The sequence below is a fragment of the Phodopus roborovskii genome, unplaced genomic scaffold (genome assembly GCF_943737965.1).
Source record: "Phodopus roborovskii unplaced genomic scaffold, PHOROB, whole genome shotgun sequence".
In the NCBI taxonomy this organism is placed as follows: domain Eukaryota; kingdom Metazoa; phylum Chordata; class Mammalia; order Rodentia; family Cricetidae; genus Phodopus; species Phodopus roborovskii.
The window spans coordinates 10,877,494-10,900,335 of record NW_026125489.1 but is presented as its reverse complement, the minus strand read 5'-3'; the positions used below and the strand labels follow the sequence as shown (position 1 = coordinate 10,900,335).

The 22,842-nt window shown below is 43.2% G+C and overlaps 1 protein-coding gene across 1 annotated transcript in view; it reads right to left on the bottom strand.

Moving 5' to 3' along the window:
• Lgr5 (leucine rich repeat containing G protein-coupled receptor 5) overlaps window positions 1-22,842 on the bottom strand; it is a 114,176-nt gene that overhangs the window by 22,277 nt on the left and 69,057 nt on the right. Inside the window, exons 4-6 of the mRNA XM_051176226.1 lie at window positions 19,924-19,995; window positions 3,150-3,365; window positions 1,098-1,169 (exon numbers count right to left, since the gene is read on the bottom strand). Of these exons, the coding sequence (XP_051032183.1) occupies window positions 1,098-1,169; window positions 3,150-3,365; window positions 19,924-19,995 (360 nt within the window). The remainder of the gene's footprint in view (window positions 1-1,097; window positions 1,170-3,149; window positions 3,366-19,923; window positions 19,996-22,842) is intronic.

Sequence of the window (22,842 nt, the reverse complement as noted above, 5' to 3'; positions counted from 1 at the left end):
GCTTTGTGTCATATCTTGCCTTTCAGTATTAAACATGGGAAGTGACTTGAGGATATCCCCGGAACTACCTTCCTCTCCTACTACACTCAGAACTTTTGCAACTTACTTCCCATACTTATCATTGTACTTCAGTGACTCAACAAGAAAGACGTTGATGATCATTATCTCTACTGGGAGGAAGCTTGTGCTTCATGTAGATGATGAGATCCTCTCTGCCTTGGCTCTGGGATCTAGGATATGGTCAGTAGACTGGACTCATTTTTATCAAAAGTACCAACAAAAGTCTGAGCTAGTTTTGTTGTTTGCTTGTTGAGACTAGGTTGCCCTACTAGTCTCTGAGTGCTGAGCTCAAGTGATATTCCGCTTCAGTCTCACGAATAGATTGAGGCAACAGGTACATGTCACTGTGTCCAGTGGAAACTTTGACCTATTTGAAAGTAGTATCTGGAGATGGACTTACATTTCAGAATCAGATTAGAGAAAGAAGGAATTCCCAATTATGCTACACGCTAAACATGTAGCCTTGGTAAAGTAACTGAGTGGGGCCTAAGACAGGATAAAAACAGTTGCTCAAGAGGGTATCTGCAAAAATGATTCCAACAACGTATATCAGTGATCAAGTGATATTGTCCCTTGGATTGCTTCATAAAGAACTTGAGCCCTGTTCCTTATGAAGGGCCTGAATCTTAGGGTCTTTGTCTTCTCTTTCTGCAGAGAACCAAACTCACACACAACTGGTGATTAGTGCCCCTGACAAGAGGGATTGCTCTTAGGGTGGAGAATACAGGTCCCTAAGCAAACACAGTCACTGTTTCCTGAGAACATCTCATTTAGCTTTAATTACTCTGGCTAATTTGCCACTCTCAAGAGGTTAAAATAGAATCTCAGTTTTATTGTTTAGCTCTGTGGTGTGTGTGTGTGTGTGTGTGTGTGTGTGTGTGTGTGTGTGTGTGAAGATAAAGCCTCTGTAAATATCTGTTTAAAGCTCAGGCAATTAACCAAACCAAACATCAAGTTTGGCTTTAAGGCCATTTAGATTCCTTCAGAATATTCATGAAAACACTGGAAAAAGGGAAACAAACCAAAGGTCAACTCACAAAGTCTCCAGGCTGTGGAGCCCCTCAAAGCATTTCTTTCCCAGGGAGTGGACTCTATTGTTATGGAGATGCCTGCAAGAGAGCATTACTCGAAGTCAGGAACAGTCACCAAGTCGTACTGCACGGAGAAAATTTAGGAGTCAACGCGCGTTGCACGTTTAAATCCAAATAAAGGTGCAGAAAGCACCAATGGTAAGAAATACACATTATTTAAAAGCCCCTCTGCTGATGTCACTCATATTGTCAATGATTCTATCTCATAGAATCCAAGATGGCTATTGTGGGTGACGGTATAAGTGATCCGCTTTTGCTGTTGTTGTGTTTTCTTGTGTGGTTTGCTCATTGTGACTTGGGGGCATGGAGTTACTGAGCATCACAGAGGGAGGTGTTGGGATGGAGGGAGGGTCATACGTGGACTAAGCATGTTTTGTGATGACTGCATTCGCAGGACTGGGCCACAGGTCATCAAGAGAGGATTTTGGCTACAGCAAATAGTGGTCAGACTTTTAGTGCTGCCCAAGGTCAGTAATCTTGACAAACGATTAGCGTGTGCAATTATCATCCTGGGCTCAACTGATAAACCAGGCTCGTCTGAGTAAATAGGAGTTGTGTACACAGCTGACAAGCAGACTAACTCCCAAAGAGCTTTTGGACAAAGGGTTTAAAAGAGACTTTTTTTTTTTTTTTTTTTTTTTTTTTTTTTTTTGGTGGAGGAAGAAAAAAAAAAAAAAAAAAATCAAAGGCCATAGCAAGCTTCTTCTTCAGGGTTAGCGACATCATATTTATGTGAGGAATTCAGAGCGGGAAACTTGTTAATATCCTGTTAAATTTCTTTTCCTCCCAGACTAAGATCTTTCTTGTAGTAAATAGAATCTTGGTTTCAGGTGAGAGCTATGTGACATTCTACTCATGCCTGCAACAAATGAGAGGAAGGAGAGAATAAAAAGCAATGATAAATGAAAGAGCTACAAAGGAAGAGCTGGGTACTCAGCTGCAGTTACGTGGCAGACTGGGTAAAGGCAGAAGAGATCTGGGGTGGCGCCAAAGAACTTCTCCATGCTCCCCAGTAAGGTCGGGGCCAGGACTAATAAGCGGAAGGCTTGGCAGCTAGCCCGTGGTATTCCATCAGATAGTCCCGGGACCCGTGAGAGGTGGGCCCTAGTGGAAGGAAGCTAGGTCACTGGGCCTTGCCCTTGAAGCAGATGTTGGGGTCCCAGCTTCCAGCTGCTATCAACTGGGCAGCGTTGGCCTACCATGCGCAGCCTGTCACAACGCTGCTTCACCAAGGGTTCAGAGCAAGGAGACACTAACTGTGGGCCGACATCCCTGAAATCGTTAACTTCAAAGTGCCTTTCCTCCCGCCAGACCTCGACGAGGAAAAGAGCTGTAGAAATGCAGCCTTGCTGTCAAGGTCCCCCTCTCTCCTCCTCTCCTCTCCCTACCCCTCCCCTCCCTTCCGCTCCTACCCTTTTCTGCCTTTCTTTCATCAGTACTAGGGCTCACGCTCAGGTACTGGTTGATGCTAGACGCTCTGCCATTCAGGGGTTGGGGGGAAAGGAAAGGAAAGAAAAGAAAGAAAAAGGCACTTGTCAGATACTTCTCTGATGAAGTATTAATACTTGTTTAACTAGCATTTGTGATGCCTGATTCCATCCCTAGAATTGAAGAGAAAAAAAAAAAAAAAACCCAACCAAACAAAAAAGAACCCCATTACTGACATATATTGTTAATAATCAAATTATCTTTTGATACATTTTTTTTTCAGTGTCTCTGTGGTGATGTCCTTTAAAATGCACAATGTAGAATGAATTCCATTAAGGTAGACGTGCTATTTGATCTGTGTATGCCCAGCAATGGTTATCACTAATCAGGTATTTAATAAATGTTGTAAGTCATGCGCACAGTTGGAAAAGTTATGTCCTTTTAGAGAGCGTCTCGGAGTTTTTTCCTCTCTTAAAATGTTTCCGTTCAAGTTCTGAGGTCCAACGTTTTAAGATCACAGAGGGAATTGAGAAACCGTCAAAACAGAGAGCAAAAATCAATAAGACTCACAACACCACCAGGCTGGAGAGGTTTCCAAAGGCAAGGTCTGGTATGTGGTGTATTTTGTTCAGGGCCAAGGTCATGGCTTGCAGCGCCGATAAACTTCTGAAAGCCTGGACAGGGACCTCTGTCAGAGCATTGTCGTCTAGCCACAGGTGCCTCAGGGAGTGCAGGCCGCTGAAACAGCTGGGTGGCACGTAGCTGATGTGGTTGGCATCCAGACGCCTGGAAGAAAGCAAGCCACAATGGGAAACAGCGAAGCCCAGGAGAGTATGGGCTTCCCTGGAAGCCTCTGTGGGCATTCTCATTAGCCCAAGAGCCTGGGGAGCTCCAGGCCCAGACAAACTGGACCGGTTCCCTCTTTTGATCAGCCCTCTTGCTTCTGGTTAGATCAAGCCCTCCCTCCTTATGGTGGTCACAGTCGCATCCAGGCTTGCGGGTAGCGTGCCTTCATGCGTGGAAGCGACCCCTCGGAGGTGTAAAATTTCATCCGGTTCCACACACTACAAGGCAGACATTGTCTCCATTCGGAACACACTAAGCGGCAGTCTCCTAGTTTATTCCTAAGCGCTAGGAAAAGATTGCTGCAGTATTTGGGAAGAATCAGTAATTTGGAAAGACTGTTAGATGTGACTCTGGGAAGAGCTTCCAAAGGGCTGGCTTGTCTTGCTTAGCCTAACTGCTTGCCCTGGGCATTGTTTTTCTGACTTTTTAAAGCGAATAATAAAGTTAGCGGCTTCCCAACTCTTGCTTCCTTTTTCCACTTTCTTTCTTACTTTTTTTTTTTTAAAAAATGGGGAAACACTTCTAAAAATAGGTCTGGTTAATGGGCTGTTGTTTCCTCTGAGCCAGCAGAGGGAGCGCAGTACATTTATTTTGTCATAATTCAAGACACACGGCAGCTGTGATTAAAGTGACCTAATGTTTCTTATGGAAATTACAAAATTGAGGTATTTTACATTTTCAAAAAAATGAACAATGGAGCTACCACCAGTTACGCTTCCAACAACCTTCAGTCATTTGTTTCAAAGACTTACATTTGCTTGTGCTTTCAAAAAATGGAGTTAAAAAAAAAATCAAAACTCAAAGACTTGCATTTTATGAAACTCTTGTATTAGGAAGGTTTAGGAAATCTTGAGGATTTAAAAAAATGTTTCAGAAGCATTTAAGACTAAACAGATTCAGGAAGCACACGAGAATTGCAAAATGATCTCCTGCAAACCAAATTTAAACATTTAAGGGACAGAGAAAGTCCTCTGTGGTAGAAAGCTAATCTCTCTGGGAAGCGGCTTCCTCACTTTTGGCCACATATATCATTCTAGTCACCCCTAGTTCCTCCTTCTATCCCATGAATGGGAACAAGTGACCCCTAATGGGCCCCAAGCCCAGCTCCAGTAATAATTGAGGTAAGGTCACTGGGAACAAATGTTAGGAGTTGGCTGTCTTTGCTAATACTCCCTCGCTTTTCTAGTAGACCAGCCATGGCTGTAGGAGCGGAAACATGGTCTCCCAACACTGCAGGGTTCTGTCAACAAATGAACTGGAAATACTTGGGAACATTCATCAAAGCCTTTCTTCAGAGATGTGCCCGTCACAGGGTACCGTTGCTGGCTGTTTTATTCTTTACTCTTTGGGGGTCTGCCATCCAGCTCCCAAATACATCACACATGGAGTCTGATTATTACTTATGGATGCCCAGTCTTAGCTTGTGTCTAGACAGCTTTTCTTGACTTAAATTGTCCCCAGCTACCTTTTGTCTCTGGGCTTTTATCTTTCTCTCTTCTGCATATCTTACTTACACTCCTGGCTGGCTGTGTAGCTGGATGGCTGGCCCCACGTGCCCTCCTTATCCTTTTTGCTCCTTGATCTTTCTTTCCTCTCTTTTTCTCCTGTTTACCCTCTCTGCCTGCCAGCCCTGCCTATCTGCTCTCTTGACTCGCTATTGGCCATTCAGCTCTTTACTAGACCAATCAGGTGTTTTAGACAGGCAAAGCAACGCAGCTTCACAGAGTTAAACAAATGCAACACAAAAGAATGCAACACACCTTGGCATCGTTAAACAAATACTCCACAGCATAAACAAATGTAACACATCATAAATGATATCCCACAACAGGGTACAGTGCACTCTTGTCAAGGATGAGCTTTATTTGGCTAGAAGTAAAGCCTATGTTTACACTGAACATAACTAGTGTCCTAACTGCAGCTCCTCAGTTCAGCATTCTGGTCGGCATATCGTCTTTCCATCACAGTTGCTTAGGCACTGGCATTGCAAGTAGCTCCCAAAAGCCTTGAAAACGACAAACCTCAGTGCAGTGTTTGAAGGAAAGGCTTTCCCACATGGAATCATGGGCTTTTCTCCTTTGATGTTTTAAGGTGTGACCGGCAAGTAGTGGCTTGACGTCAGTTCCCTATGTGAATACGTCCACTGTATATGAATGAATTCATATTTGTATATATGAATACATTCCTTGGGTGGGGACCCTCTGAGATGCATTGTTTCTCCCCTCCCAGAGAGATTAAAATCTGGCCACACTATTAAACAATTATCTGTCTGAAATGAGTGAGTGAGAATGATTACTCAGTGTCCTCACATGTTTAATACTAACTACTAACCAATACTCCCATACCCACGAGTCCTTGGAACAGACATTAGGTGTCCTGACCACAGCATTAAAATACCGTTCTGTGATGGTTTCATCATTTGAGAAACTCCCTGTAAAAGAACATCACTGGGTAGTGGCATGGGTATGCACTTTCTATGCATGTGTGAAAGTGTCATAATAAAACCGATTATTTTATAAACTAATATACACCAGTAAAATCTACGAGAAAGGAAACTCCTCCAAACAATGCTCCTAAATAGAGTGTTTTAGAATTAGGATCTGCCTGGCCTCAGGAGTTCCAACTTAATCCAGATAGGAGCTTATCGTTTACAATCAAGAGTATCTGTCTGGTTTAGTTTTCCCTTTCTTGCTTTATTAAAGTGTAATAGACAAATAAAAATTGTATATGTTTACAGGGTGCATTGTAATGTTTCATTGCAAGTATATAGCACAAAGTGATTAAAGAAAACAAATATAACATATTTATTTCCATACTTCCCTTTGACTTAACATATTTATTTTTTCCATACTTCCTTTTCCTTTGTGGTATGCACATTTGGGATCTAATTCCTTAGCAATTGCCATAACTTGTTCATGTCAAGGCCCTTTGTCTTTTGTTCAACCTTTCCCCATTCTTCCCATCAACCCCTAGGTCCCTGACAACCATCATTTTGTTCTCTTCTTGATATCTGATTTAATTTTAAACTATCCCAAGGCTAAGCTAGAGTATGGAATTAATTACTTACTCACTTTACAGGTGGCCCTTACAGAACAAGTCTATGACCAGCAGGGCACAAGCTATGCAGGGAGTCAGCAGAGGGTTCATATTGTGCCAATCTGGCATTTTTCAGGCAAGTGGACTTTTTTTGTTTATGTGCTTGGGAAAAAACCCGCAACATTTAAGCGGAAAAGTAAAAGCATCACTGTACAGTCCAAGAAAGAAAGCCCACGCACTGGGGATAGTGAGATACGTCAGTGGTTAAGACCCTTGCTGTGAGACTGTGAGGACCAGACTGGAGCCCAGCATCCATGTAATGATGTGTTCACCCTGCTGCTCTGTAAGTGCAGCTCCAATGTATCTAAAGTCCCTTTCTGTCTCCCTCCATGCTCACAGAGGTACACACACCTGCAGACATCACACACACACACACACACACACACACACACACACACGCCCTTATAAAGCAAATTTATATGGAATATTGTATATTTGTTATTAGGAATGACAAAAATAAGTATAGCACACAGCTCCACTTTCAAAGTGCCTCACTGTTTTTCTGTTTCGTGTAAGTCATGAAGTGGGAGGCGTCTAGGCAGCATACCATCCTTGAGTTGGTGCTGAGATTCAAGGCACAATTGTAACTGTGGGGGCGGGGATGCATAAGGGGACCTCACCTTTAGCATCTGTCAAATGGGGAATAATTTCTCTCAGAGGGTTGCTTGATGATAATGGACAGAACATGGCAGGACTTTGCACATATAAAGCACCTTGCACATATCAAGCTCTTATTATCTGAGCCCAGATAGTGCAGTTATGTTTTTTGACCACTAAGACATTAAGGGGAGAAAAAGAGGTAAACTCAAGACTCTGTTTAGGCAAAAGTTAATTAAAATGAGTGCTGTATTGTCAGTGAATTTCAATTCTGAGAAGCACGGGCTGCATTTCACGTCTTGTATGAGAAATAACTAGAAGGGCCTGCAAATATAATTGGTAGAAGTCTTCTTTACTTTTCAGTCTTCTGCATTCATTCAATCACGTGTGTGTGTGTGTCTGCATGTGCATGCGCATATGCGCACATATATGCAGCATGTGTCACATGATACATATGGATATTAGAGAACAAATTGTAGGAATCAGTTAGTTCTCTTTTACATCCTGTGGGTTCTGGTGATCAAACTCAGGCCATCACATTTGGCAGCAAGCACCTTTTCCCTCTGAGCCATCTTGTTGGCCCCTGTTTTTCAGACTTTAGTATTGTTCTATCAATGCACACACACACACACACACACACACACAGACACACAGACACACATGATATACACAGACACATAATAAGGTCATGTTTTGTTTATGACACATCACTGAATACAATACCTTCATAGCAGAGGCATAGGGCAATGGTGATGTGTAATAGACGACACATTCTTGAGAAAGTTATAGTAATGACCCTGGGATTGTGCATCCATCAAATGTAACAGAGGTAGCACAGAAATCATATGCAGTTAAGCAGAGCAAAGTGGAATATTTAAAAAGCAGTAGGAGTGGCCTTGCTTTTGCTTTTAACTCATACAAAGCCTCTTCATTGTGATCTTGAAATACTATCTGAAAGGGGATTGCATAGGAAGTGTTTGTCTATTTTTATGCTCCTTTTATGTCTTATTGTTTATGATGAAATTGTAGATTAAAAAAAAATTTAACATGTGTGTGAAATGCCGTATGCATGTAAGTGCAAAAGATAGCCAGAAAGGGGCGCTGGATTTCATGGAGCTGAAGTTACAGGAAGTTGTGGAATTGAGTCACATGCGCTTAGCTCCTGACTCCTCTCTCCAGTTTCTTTAACTCTCCCTTCTTTCATCATCTACAACATTGTGTATAACGGCCATTTGGGAAATTGGAAAGCACACTGACTTAGAAGAAGAAGCAAAGCTAAGAGCTGGAATATAGTTCAGTGGTAAGGCACTTGCCTGCACATGGCCCTGAGTTCCATGGCTAGCATCACTAAAAACAATGAACCTGGCAACAAGACCACCAACTAACAAACCAACCAACCAACCTGACAACCAGGCCACCAACCAACCAAGCAGCTAACCACCAACCAACCACCAACTAACCAAGCAGCTAACCACCAACCAACCACCAACTAACTACCAAATCAACCAATTAACCAACCAGCTAACCACCAACCAACCAACTAACCAACTAGCTAACCACCATCCAACCAACCAACCACCAAATCAACTAACTAATCAACCAGCTAACCACCAAATGACCAACTAACCAACCAGATAACCACCAACCGACCAACCAACCAACCAACCAACCAACCAACCAATCAACCAGCAAACCACCAAGCAACCACCAACTAACCAAACAGCTAACCACCAACCAACCAACCAACCAACCAACTAACCAACCCGCTAACCACCAAGCAACCACTACTCAGCGACAACCAAATAAGCTAGCAAACAACAAATTTAGGTCAAGAGCCTGTCCCTCATCCATTCTGAAATGTTAGGACATATTGACTATTATCTCTGGGTCTGTTTTCTCATTTGTAAGGCAGCATCACAGTATGTCACAGAATTACTGCAGGAATTAAGTGGAAGTGTTTTGAAAGCCAATAAGCTTTCATATTTAAGGGTAATCTTTAGATCTGTGAGTACTGTCATTTTTCTCCCCAGAGGAGTCTATTTTTTTCTTGCAATTCCTTAAGCCATTGTAATTTCACACTTCTCTGTAGGCAACCTCCATGTTTGTCCTATGGATGAACAGAACTGGAGACTCTGTTACAGCCCAGCCCTTAGACTGTGCCTTTGGCAGTCATGCTGCACGTGTTGTTGCTGGTTATAGGCAGCCTTCCATCACAGAGAGCAAGGGATGCTAAGTGGCAACTATGGAACCATGTGGTGCAAGAACAGAAATCTTTTAGGCATGAGTCTCTGCGAAGTTACTCATAACCAAGTGACTTTGAATGAAGACAAATGGTCTCGACATGACATTTGGTCTGATGTTGAAATAACTCAGTTCCTGGAGGAAGGGGTTGAGGTTGGGGAGTTTCACAATTGCTGAAGAGACTGCCTCTTGTGGGATTTGTGGTGCCTCCCACATGGTCAAGATCATCCAGTTCACCCTGACGGGTTTCAGGAACTTTGATTCTGGATAGCTTATCTTTCAGAAGACTTCTGGACCATTTGCTTATGAGAAATACCTCATCCTCTCTAGTAAGTCTTCAATCCTTAGATGGGGATGTCCACTCTGACAGCAAAGTGTAAGAGAAACAGGGAGTGTTAACAGGGTGTTAACTGAGCCACTGGACTTGGTGACTCATCAGTGTAGCTAGAAAGGGAAGCAACAGAGCCATGGTGATTCATGTTTCTGGTCTGGACAACTGGGTTGATAGAGATCTAGTGAGAGCATGGATGAATGGCACTATGCTTTATGTAAAACAAAAACAAAATAGAACTAAGTGCTCACTGTGCATGTAACTCTGGAACAGCTTGTGTTCTATGTAGCAAAGCTACATGGTATCAGGCAAAATATTAGTCTTTTCCTACCAGAAATGGCAAAACACTCTTTTTCTTCCTGGGTGAAGTTTTAATCTTAATGCTTTTATGTACAAGGCAGTAACTGCTCAACTTTCCTCTCTTAAGAGGAACACTTAGTGAATCTTCTCTATTCTCCTGAAAGGAGCCCCTGATTTATAAGTAGCATTATTGTAGGGATTAGAGACGCTATGAGATCAGTGTTACTGTTGTTATTCTTGAAAATGGTCCTTTATCTATCTTCTATATGACACCTTGCCAACATATCATATAAGCTTGTATCTTTGTTTGACAATGTCTTTGATGAGCCATTAACCACAAGGAAGAAAGCCATAGTCAAAAGATAAGCCATTGATCTTGGCTAATTCCATACCAAGACAACCATAATAGTGTCAATTATTAACATGGGTGGCTGGGAGGAAAGAAGGGCCCAAGTGTGAAGACAGTTGCAGCTGCATTATACAGCTTGTGGGGACTCGGTAATAAATAGAATTATGGAGTATGGCATTGTTGTGAATGGCTTTTACAGAATAGCATTTCCCCCATAAATTTCAAAGACCCAGCACTCTTGTATAGTAGGTAATTTTTACGTTTTGTGAGACCATTTTGAGAAAGGCATGGATAGCCACGGAGCCACAGCGTTCTGTCTGGTTCACTGACAAACTCCGAGAAATGAAAGCATTCTCAATTATTACTTTACTTTCGTACTAAAACAAAAACCACCTGGCTCTAAATTCATTTTAAAATATAGTTCAACAAAATACACTTATTCCCTGTTACGGTAAAATTTTACTGTTTTGAACCTTTCATTCTGGAACCAATGGGTGACTGCACTTGAATCTGGCACATGGTCATTATACTAATGCCATCAGGATAGAAGTTTATCTGTATGAATTTTAACAGATCAACGTGGATTTAAACGAGTTCTGCATATTATTAGAATCAGCTCTGCTGTTGCTGTTCCTATTTTTATATCTGTATGGTGCCACCATAATGTGGGATTCCATCTTTTAATACATTTCCCATAGGGATGAGGCATTCCCTATACCTTACTATATAAAGGTTCAGATAAAGGCTGCGTTGAGAAGTTTCTGCTTTTGTTTTTCCTTCTCTTCCTAATCCCGTAGCCCCCATGTGGCCCCTGGGAAGAGGATCATTGCCATAGAGATGTCTGAAATGGTAATAATTCTTTTTTCACCCCTCTACAGGCTCACTGAAATGCCATGGTTCAGACTCTTGTCAACTGCCCCAGGAGCAAGATGAGAAAACAGCCAGAGGGTCTAAGCCTCTACGTTTTTGGGGGACATCACCACTGCTGTGAGTTTTGTGACAAGAAGATGGGCTACAGCAAAAATAATGAGGACAGTCATTTCTTCAGCTTTTTTTCTCTCTCTCTACAGAAAACAAAGACTCTCTGCCAGGGACACATCAGTCTCCCGGGTACCAACCACTAGGACCTGAAACCTAGAGTCTATTTTTGGATATCCCATTGCTTTCCAGCAAGTTATTCTGTAAGTTCTCTCCATGTACCTTCATCTCTGAGATGCCTGGCTGGCTAAGGCCCTTATCTCTCCTCACCTGAATCACCACCACAGCTTCTGAGCTGTCTCTTTTGCTTTTGATCTCTTATCTATTCAATTAATCCTGCCAGCTGCTGCCAGATTAATCTCTCTGAAATCGTCCTCTATGTCATTCCCTTGGTAGGAATCTATGTTCTTCCAAATTACCATTCCTTTCAAATCTAAACCCCTCATTGAAGGCCTTCTATCCACCGTATCTGTGCAAACCTTTCTCTTATTTCTCTGATCTAGTCAACTTTCTTTTCCTACCTCTTTCCCACAGTAATTCTAGGCTTTGTGTTCGTGACCATCTCTTGTGTTTAGAAGCCTCTCCATCCCTGTCCAAATCTTTCAAATCTTCCAATCAGCAGGCTCTTTCCATATACCGACTCTTGAAGTGGGGAGTCCTTGACTAAGTGAATGTGAAAACTAATTCTGGTAAGTAGGTCAACTCCAATATCTCTGCAGAAACCACTGGGTTCAGCTTAGCCCAGGTAAGGCATGTGGAAAACAGCCACACGTAGTTTAGAACCTGGGGCCAGAGTTAAGAGGTAGATGCATGTTACATCCACAGAAGGGAACCCAGAGCAGTTGACTACAATACCACTTAGAGTCTGGATCTTCGGTTCATTTCAATAAATGATGCCAGAAGGCTGTGTTTGTATGTCACGCTGGAGATTAGCACTAACCCAGGCAGGCATGGTTCTAACCGCCACGGAACATTTCAAAAGCAGCAGTGAGACACTCTATCATGAAGTATGAGGGGAAGAGAATACTTGGCAGTGGGCGCTAGCTGACCTAGCCTTCACCTCAACTCCTTTAAAGAATAGATCTGGAATCCAAACACCAAGCTGATGTCTGTTCAGTTCCTTCTCCTGGAGCACAAACTGAAATTCTGATTGGTCCCCTCTCTTTGTGCAATCTTCTACTAGTGGAAGCCACTGCCTCACCAGCTACACCGATGGAGAAACTGGAAACTTAGAGATCATTCATGATGCTCCCCACCACCCTCCTTCCCTTCTTCCTTTTCCTTTCCTCCTCCCCCTCCTTCTTTCTTCTTCAACAGGGTCTCACTGTGTGGCCTTGCTGTCCTGGAACTTATTGTGTAGACCAGGCTGGTCTCGAACTCACAGAGATCTGCCTCCCAGGTGCTGGGATTAAAGGCATGCCACCACCCCTGGCCCTTTCATTCCTTGTTGATATTTCAAACACAGGAAACATCACCCTGGTGTTTCTCGAATCCACTTGCTTTCTTGATCCCCAGCCCTGACTAAAATTTCCTCTCTCTGCTGTCTGTGACTCCTTCAGCAATGTAGATTCAACCTGTGGGGTTCCATCTTGCAGTAAGCCTGACGTTACCCTTCATGTGCCCCATATGACTTTCGTAGAGTGTGGCCCCAACATGCCTTACAAGGTTGTCCTGTTACTTAACTCTTCCTCGGGGATCTTGCTGCAGCCACCGATTTGTTCTCTGTTGTTCTCTGATGTTATGGGTTTCCTTCACCCTTACAACAAGCTGCTGCGTATGTAGTCCATGCTATCGGGAACTTCCTTTTCTAGCTTTTGTCTACTTGACCCCTGCCTTGGCAGTGGAGGCAAGATTCTCGCACACAGCCTTCTCATCTGGAGTGTGGGAACTATTGCTACCTCACAGGCTCAAAGGAAGAGACAACCAAATGCCTAGAGAAGACCTAACATGGGCTGGCAGGCTCATATCCATATTGTTCTCTTCTGTAACTCACTTATTTCTGCCGGGCAGCACAGCAACTTTGCTTTCTTTGTGTGGGAGTTCACAGTCACATGGCTGGACTGTGTGTGTTTCTACCCTCTTCCGTCTCTCACCCGTGCCCATCATTCTCCGCCCTCTCAGAGGGAGGAAAGAGAACGAGGGTAGTGAAATGGGCAGACTTGGGAGTTCTGACAGACTAGACGTCTCTCGCACGTATCTTTGTCACGACTTCTTTTCCTACGCTGTTTGGCCTCGGAAGGGTCAATAGTCGGACAATGTTGCCTTCTCATCACCAAGAGAGGGATGATCCCAGCATCTAACCCTTAAGGATGCTGTGAGGATGAGGTAGGATGGGGACAAAAGTGATTAATACATTTTGCCTTCTCTCATCACCGCGGCGGTGAGTGAGTTCTGTTGTCTGTCTTTTGTCCCTTCACTGTGCCCATTTCCTCCTGTTTTCCGGTGCTCTTTTGCATCCATCACAGGCCCCGCCCATCCTAAAACATTTGCCTCCCCAAAGTTGTTGTCCCTAGCTTTTCTAAAGCCCCCACCCCCAGCATAGCCTTTTAAAAACAAACAACTCCCCTTATTTCCCACACACGAGGACCCATCCTCACGCCTTAGCTTTTCGTCTTTCCAACTTCATGTAGGAGGAGCCCTTTCCTCTGAAAACAACACCCCCTCCTGTTTAAGCTGGGAGAAGAAGGGAAGGACTTTTTCTTTCTTTGTAAGAACCCACTCAGTGCTGATTTCCTATGGATCCACGAGCTGAACCTCGACAGTCTAGGAGACAGTCTCTTGCCTGTAGAATTTCCACATCTACCTCCATCCCAGTGTTCCGGCCTCTTTGGGTGGGAAGAATCTATCTATCTACCTATCTATCTATCTATCTATCTATCTATCTATCTATCTATCTATCATCTATCTATGTCTATATCTATACACACATATGTGTGTGTATCTATCTATCTACCTATATCTATATATACATATATGTGTGTGTGTCTATCATCTATCTATGTCTATATCTATACACACATATGTGTGTGTATCTATCTATCTACCTATATCTATATATACATATACATACATGTGTGTGTGTCTATCATCTATCTATGTCTATATCTATACACACATATGTGTGTGTATCTATCTACCTATCTATCTATCTATCTATCTATCTATCTATCTATCTATCTATGTCTATATCTATACACACATATGTGTGTGTATCTATCTATCTATATCTATATATACATATGTGTGTGTGTATCTGTCTGTCTATCTATCTATCATCTATCTATCTATCTATCTATCTATCTATCTATCTATCTTGTATACACTTGTGATTCCTTTATTTTAGTGGAAGGAATACTGTCACCAATAAAGCCACTCTATTATTTTTAGCTCCTTTGATTCTATGATATTACCTTCCTGGTTTTATTTTCTTTTCTTTTGTCTGCTTAGACTTCCTCGTCTTTTGTTACTTCCTTCCCATTCTATATCCAGGGTCTGAAACCCAAGAGGTTCATGAATGCTAATAGGAGAAAATGCTGCTGGCTTGCTCGAACTCCGCTCAGAGCTGTGGCCCATCCCTTCCTCCTCTCTGGGCTCTTCTGACCACTGTCTTTTTTTTTAAAAAAAGCAACTATAAACAGAAACAAACTATGGAGAGTCTGGATGAAGTTACTGACAGGTATTTCACATGGTCCTGGGTATAATTTGTTGCCCTGGGAACAGTATGTGTAGGCAGGTCGCTCTTCAGGCAGGAACTGTATATTCAGCTTGGGTTTTAAATACACTCCTGTACCCTGCCGATGAATATTAGCTAACTGGGAAATAGAGGCAATAACAAAGACGGGCTTCATCCTTCTTTCATTTTGTACTTGGCAACCCATCATTTCTGCGATACGTATTTTACACAATTAGCTTTGCTATGAAGATTTGGAATGAAAAAAAAAAAAAACCCAGCATTTCAAATAAACCTTTGACTACTTGGACAAATATGAATATATGATTTTCCTTGGACAGCTTAAACTTCATGTATAAGTTTGAGATATTTGAAGCCCGTTACTGGCCGTCACAAACGAGGCAGTCATTATGCATAGGCTGATTCCTTAACTAATAAAGGTGAGAGGCATGAGAGGTCTGCGTTTTCAGTTACCATCAGTGACTGTAATCCGACTCTGGTCCTCATATGACTGCCATGCCAAAAGTTTCTGAGTGAAATGCAACTCACTGCGAATTCTGATTACATTTCTATTCCCTTCCAAAAATACAGAAAGGAAATTAGGTTACATTTGATTACATTACAAAGAACCCGTCGGTGTCTGGGCAGTCACTGCTATGTCAGAAGTCAAATGCACATGTTACGCAGGAGTATGTTCTGCGATGCTGGCCCCTGGCCCTTTTGCTCCAGCTGGACGGTGTGTAAGCATCAGGAGACAGGTAAAAGAGCATAGGCACACCTATGTCGTTCCATTAGGAATGGAACGGTTTTTGTTTACGGGGAAGAAGTGGAGAATTGGGACCCTTGAAACCCCAGAGCAGTTTTTCTCGTCCTCACAGCAATGTTACCAGCTGCAATAGATCAAGTTCCTTAAACTCCCTCCAAGGAGCCAAGTGGAGATGGGTGGGGCAGAGATGGTCCTCAACCTTTTGGGTGTGTTGAGCACTCGGCAGTGGGATAATACTGAGCATCTGAGTTTCTCATGAATGTCTTGTGTACAGACCACCTAGAGTTTGGGTGAAATACAGATTCTTACTAAGTCAGATTGGGCTGGGCCCCAGGTTCTGCATAGTTCAGGAGTTGCTGCTGCGGTCGGTCCAGACATTACATTTGAATATGTGAGTGGTGCAGTAGAATGTCACCATTTAACTCTTCCTACTCAAGGTAGTCCGTAGAGTTAACAGGAAAAAGAGAGGCAATGCCTCACTTTTATATTCTGCCTATATTACTAGCTCAAATTAAACTACAGAGAATGGATTTTGGTTTTTGTTTTTCAGTTTTGAAAAGAATTTAGAATGGCTTTTGTATCTCCTGAGAGAATACCACCTGCAGAACATGTAATTTCCCAATTTTTACTTTAAGATATATTTACCTATACAAGGAAGCTATTAGGAAGCACCCATGTATGGATCTCTGTAGTGGACTTTCTCTTTGGGCCACCAACCAGCTTCCAAATCATGACACGGTGACTTATTATTAGTTATGAATTCTCTGCCTTATCTTATGCTTGTCCCATTAGTTCTTATAATTTAATCTAACCCATTTCTCTTCCCATACATTTTGCCTGGGGCGTTTTATCTTTCGTTCATTCCGTACGTACTCTGTGTCTGTCTGGCAGTTGCCTGGATGGCTCGCCCTGGGGGGGGATGTCTCCCTCTCTTTCTTCCTTACTCTCTCTCCCCTCTCCTCTCTTCTTCCCTCTCAAGCCTAGATTGTTCCTTCTGCTTATTCTGTCTGCCCACCAGATCTGCCGATCCCTCTACTAGCTACTGACTTCATCTTTTTATTAGACCAATCAGGTGTCTTAGGCATGCAAGGTAAAACAGCAACACATCTTTACATAAACAAACAAATGCAGCATAAATAAATATATATATGTATATATATGTACATATATATGTATTTAAATAGTTAAGTATTACCCTGCAACATAAACAAATGAAACACATCTTCACATAGTAAAGTGATATTCTGCAACAGATCCCATCGTCAGGGTTGAGGTTGGGTGGGGGATGTCATTCCCATGCTCTTGTGTTTGAACACTGAGTCTTTGGATAGTGGCCCTGCTTGGGAAGGTTGCAGAACCTTTAGGGGTGGAGCCTTGTTAGAGGAAGTGGGTCACTGGGGTTTTATAGGCTTGCCTCACTTCCTGTCTGCTCTTTGCTCCCTGACTATGAATGCCTCCCGCACACGTCACTGTGCCCTCTTAGTCAAGATTGAAAGTATCTCAATCCCCTCAATCTGTAAGCCAAAATGAATGCTTCCCATAAGTTGCTTCCTGTCAGGTGTTAGTCACAGCAATAAAAAAGTGACACACTCAGAGATACTGATTTGTGTTGATCTGGGGTGTAGCCAAGGTGTTGGAACTCTCTGGATGATTATCATCAACACTGTACAGCCTCACGGATTGGAGACATGTATCCAAGAGTACCTCTTAGGGGGTAAATGTGAAACACAAAGCAAATCTCTCTTTCCCTTCCTCTCTCCCTCCCTCCTTCCCTCCCTCCCTCCCCATAGTCTCTCCCACTGTGTGTGTGTGTGTGTGTGTGTGTTGAGGTTAGGGGAAATGGGGGTGAATTTACGAGAGCAGAATGAAGGAAACACCATATATTAACGGGGCTAAGTGATAATCTAAGTGATAATCATGTCCAGGAAGAGGCTTGTGCCTTGCTAGAGAGACTTCCTGGTATTGGCACAGTTGAAGAGATGGGAGGGTCCCGTCCCCCCAAAGGTGCTCTATTTGATACCGAAGCAGCCCTTGTGTTCCAGCTGGACAGTCTGCAAGCAGAGTGGAGACAGACAAGGGATGTGGTGGTTCCCAGTCTCACGCTAACACTTTCATTTTGGAGATGTTCACTGGAAGCAGGAGAAAGGCAGTTTGGCGCTTTAAGCACAAGGTAACAATACAGTTAGAATGGAGTTTGCTGTTCCCCAGACCTCCAAACCAGGGCAAGAGGTGCAGCCTTCAGTCTGCAGAGTTCACGTTGAACGAGTTTATGAATTCTCTCGAGAACAAATTCTATGTGTTGTCCCAAAGCAGCACAAACAGCATCAGTGAGAAAAAGAGGCACGCCAGCACACTCTGCCCTTGCTTCACACCCCACACTGAGTGTGCCCTGCGCAGGGAGCCCTTGTGACCGTCACAACATAATCTAGCTGACACAATGCAGCGTGAGCCAGGGCCTGAGAACCTGTCTAGACACTTCCTTTAGGCTCTGATGTCATCCTGGCAAAGTTAACCCTTGACCTTTTCACAAGGAACATGCATTTCTATATTTATAAGGCTTCAGAAAGTAATCCCTTTGTGAGAGCCAAAAAACCAGGAGACACCTGGTGAACAGTAAATATCTAGCCGGTCAGAAACAAAATCTGAACACCTTTATCAGAGGCACCACCCAGTTCAAGTGAACAAAAGGTTCATGGTTTTCTTTCTCAAAGAGTTCAGTTCTGTTTGTGATCTCTCAGCCAATAGGGGATTTTGGTTACAAGTGCTTATCCTTCTATCTGCGGCCTGTCTCGCAGCTGTTTAAAGTTCCTATTGGGCACTGCCATTATCTCAATTTCAATTTATCCATGAGATCCCCATGCCCTGACAGCCCGACTGGAGGCAGTTGGCTTCCCTCTGCCTGTTTCCTTCAGGTAGAGCCCGCTCAACAAAAGCAGAGCGATAGTCTCCTGTCATTAAGGAGTGGCTGGACGTGCAGCAGCCCCTCCCCAGCCACAAAGGGGCCCTTGTGGGCTTGTTTATCTATAGGCTGCTGAAAACCTAGGAAGTCACTTTGTTTGACGAGAATAAAAAGCTTGAAGTGATCTCGAGCACAGATTTTCTTTCATTAAAGAGCAAGATCAAAGGACGGAGGTCTCATCTTCCGATCTCCCATTCCCTTCTCTCATGTCCCAGTAAAAAGCATTAAGCAAACTGTATGTAATTATTAACTGATGGGTTCCTTACGGAGATTTTTTCGGCTAGAGCCTGCAGTGTTCTCTTGCTTTGTTCATGCATTTATCTCCTTCATCAGTCAAGACTAGAAAGCAGTGCTTTGTTTGACAGATGAGGACCTCCAGTAGATGTATAATTAGAGAGTACACGACTCATATGCATATCAGAGATCATGCAAGATACTGCAATCACTCCTACGTTCCGATGAGAAGGCGATTCGCTAACACAGCAGTTGAGGCAGAGGCTTGCCAAGTAGTGATTGAGAACAATGGCTTCCAACCCAAGTTTCCAAACACCTAGCTGGTATGCATGTTCTTCAAGTGAGGAGTTACTTTATTTGTTTATGTGGGTGCTGGGTGGAAAACTGCTGGTGGGAAGGTGTGTGTTCAGAGCAAATGAAACCAGCACCACTGTGTGTGTGTGTGTCTGGGAGTCCATGTCTATGGGCACTGTGGGAATGTTTGTGATTATCTATGTGTGTGCAGTGATAGGCAGCCTTTGGTTTGTGCAGTAGCCACGCTTCGGTATGCACGGTAGGCTTTGATTTTGTAATTTGAGGGTCCTTGGCAGACGTGCAGCGTTCCAAACACTCATCTTTATTTGACTCAGCAAAATCGGATTACAAAGAAGCTCCGAAGGATTGACGGTAAAACAAATTAAAGATGCCAAAATGATCCCATCTAATTTTCTAGGTTAAGAACTAAGCACCATTTCTGATTTGAATTTGGAAATGAAAATATTAATGGGGATGCAGGATAAGATTATGGAAGGGGATGTTTGGCCCTGACACACGTTTGGGATCTTCTGATGGCAGGTGTAGTTAAATAACTGCTCGGAACCCTCAAACTCCAGGGCTAAGACCTCAAGTCCATACGACTCATTAACTTGTGGGCCAAACGTTTCAATGATCCATCTCAAAATGAGACTGGCGTTTTGTAGAGCCCCAGGTGTACTTACAGGGATTGGAGACTTCTCAAATTCTGCAGAGCCTCTGAAGGAACCTGCCTCAGCTGGTTATTCTGCAACATCCTGCCCATTAAAACAAATGGAGAGAGACATTAAAGAAAGCTAACAATAGGTGACCGTCACACAGCGGCATCAGACGCTGCTCCAGGTGCCTTGAAAGCACCAGAACATTAGTTAAAAGTTTTGGGGAGGTTAAATTCCCAAGGGAGTGCAAATAAGAAATTAATAAATCCTAAAAAAAAAAAAAAAAAAGCCAATTATCAACGAAGCCTCGATCTCTGGTTTAGTTTTTGGTTGAGACACCTCAGTGGGAGGCAAAAGAGTTAAACGGTTCAGCGTGCTACAGAGTGCAACTGACAGAGAAAACTCGAGCATGGCTCTTCATTGCTTTTGCAAACCCTCCTTATTGAATACTGTGCATATGAACAGAGTCGAACAAGTCCTGAGCAGGGGGTGTACACACAAAACTCCATTTTGTCATTTGCATAAGGGTACAAAGAGAACATGTACAGCTCTTGTTAGAGACCTGGTGTGATTTGTGTGTGTGTGTGTGTGTGTGTGTGTGTGTGTGTGTGTGTGTGTATATATATATATTTCTTTTAATTCCTCTCCTGAGTAGATTTAAATTAGTCACTATTTCATACAGCATCCTCTGGCTTTTCTAAGTGTTCATCCTTGCTTTATGCTTTCTTTTTCTTTCTCATCTAGCTTTTGATCAGCAAGGCTAAGCAAGAAGAAATACGATGAAGTGGGGGGTGGGGTGGGGTCAACATTGATGACCTAACCCTCAGGTGCTCCTTCTGTTAAGTCTGTATAGACATTGCGTTGTCTACCAAGGCTGGATTGCAGGTCAACACTGGATGTGGGGAGGGGGGTGATGGCTCTCTGTCTTTCCTGCAGTCTCTTTGCCTATCACCTTATGGTTTTGGCTTGGTGGCGGGTGGTAGGAGGATGGCCTCTTTCCTTGACTGAAGAAGGGCTTATATCAGAAAATGAATTTTTGTTGAGGACAGCCTCATGCAGCATTTCATCGAGTTAAGTATGTTGCAGTACAGAACCAAACGGCTTATTTATCTTAGGGTCAATGTGTTCAGGGATGATATTCTTAAAGGTTAGAGGTAAGAGATCACAATAAGATCCATATGTGAAACAGCAGCCCACATCATCTTTGTTCTTCATCTTAGTTGACTGGACCAGTCGTACCTTCCCCTTGTTTTACCGTAATCTCTACTCACCGACCTTAAGTAAACCATGGATCTAAATGAACCTGTCCTTTATATTATTACCTCTGCAGCCCCTGTTGGACTTCATAAAACATGTGAGAGTTGCTATAGTAACAAGTCTATTCTGCTTTTGCTATGGCTTTTAACCTCATTGGGTCAATACTTACCTAATGGTATCACAAAGAAGAGCTATGGACAAGTAATCTATAGAGAAATTATTTGTTCCACCAAATGCATGGCATTGCATGTGACTATGGTACTTTGAATAAGCTCATAAGGAGTGGCACTATTAGGAGGTGTGGCCTTGCTGAAGTAAATGTGGCCTGATCAGAGGAAGTGTGTCCCTGTGGGGGTGGCCTTTGGGGTCTCCTATGCTCAAGCTATGTCTAGTTCAGTTCACTTCCTGTTGCCTGTGAATTTAGATACGCGACTCTGAGCTCCTTCTCAGACACACGTCTGCCTGCATGCTGCCATGTCCTGCCATGATGATAATGGACTGAACCTCTGTACCTCTAAGCCCCCTCATTAAATGTCTTCCTTTATAAGAGTCACTGTGGTCATGGTTTCTCTTCATAGCCATAGAAACCCTGACTAACAACAATACCAGGGATCATTTTTAAGTTATCAGACGCTAGACTCTATATCTTTATTTCTTTTTTTTCCTGACACAAGACCTCATGTAGCCCATGCTCATTTCAAAATCATTAGCCAAGTGTGGCCTTGAACTTCTGCCTCCACCTCCCTAGTGCGAGTATTACGGGCCTGTACTGCTGTGCCTGGTTTAGGACGTGCTGGGGATAGAACCCAGGGCTTTGTGCATGTTAAGCAACCGCTTCACAAACTGAGCTATACCCTTAGCCCTTGCTTGTCTTTTTAATAGTAAGGTGCAAGAAAAATAACATTAGCAGAAGCCTGTAGAAGAAACTGCGGCCAGCCTCCCCAAGCCTCAGTTGCCTTATCCCTGGTGTCTATCCACATGTAGCAGGCACTTTCTTCCTGGGCCAAGCTGCCAAGCCTGCCTCAACGCCCAGAGACTGCTGACAGAGAGACGCCTGACCCAGAGACACCAATGAGCAAAGGAATCGAGCAGAGTCGGCGCCTAAGCCTATAGGACCTTGGGAGAGGCTATAAAGGCAGGCCTGACTTCCTAATAAATGAACCTGCAGTACGCTCTGCTCCTCACTGACTCCCGTGCCTGAGGCGTTGGTGCAGAATCTTCTCATCCCCTCCTGCAAGGGGTGTCCTAGCAGGTAACACTCAACAGAAGCCATTTCATACACAACTAGAAACATGCATAGACTCTAGATGGCAACTAGAATAGAAATTAGTGAAGACACCTGACAGCAGAGCATTCTTATATTTGTTTTTAAAGGAGAAGGGAAATAACCTTTATTAAAATAAAAATAACAGATCCCAAGTAAATGACAAGGGTTGCAGTTCAGGCGAAGAACTGTGAAACTCACATACAGGACGAGTCAAACTCATTTACCATGCCTTAGGATCGGACAGTCTTGAAATACCATACTCTGAAAGGCCCCCGAGATTGTACCCCTCCGTAGGAAATGGGGACCCAAGCTTGATTGGGAAAAAATGAGCACTCACAAAACTGCCTTCTTCAAACTTGGTCAGTAAACCTCGTTAGGCATTGGAAGAATAACATTTTAAAAGCAACAGTCTGTCCCCAGTA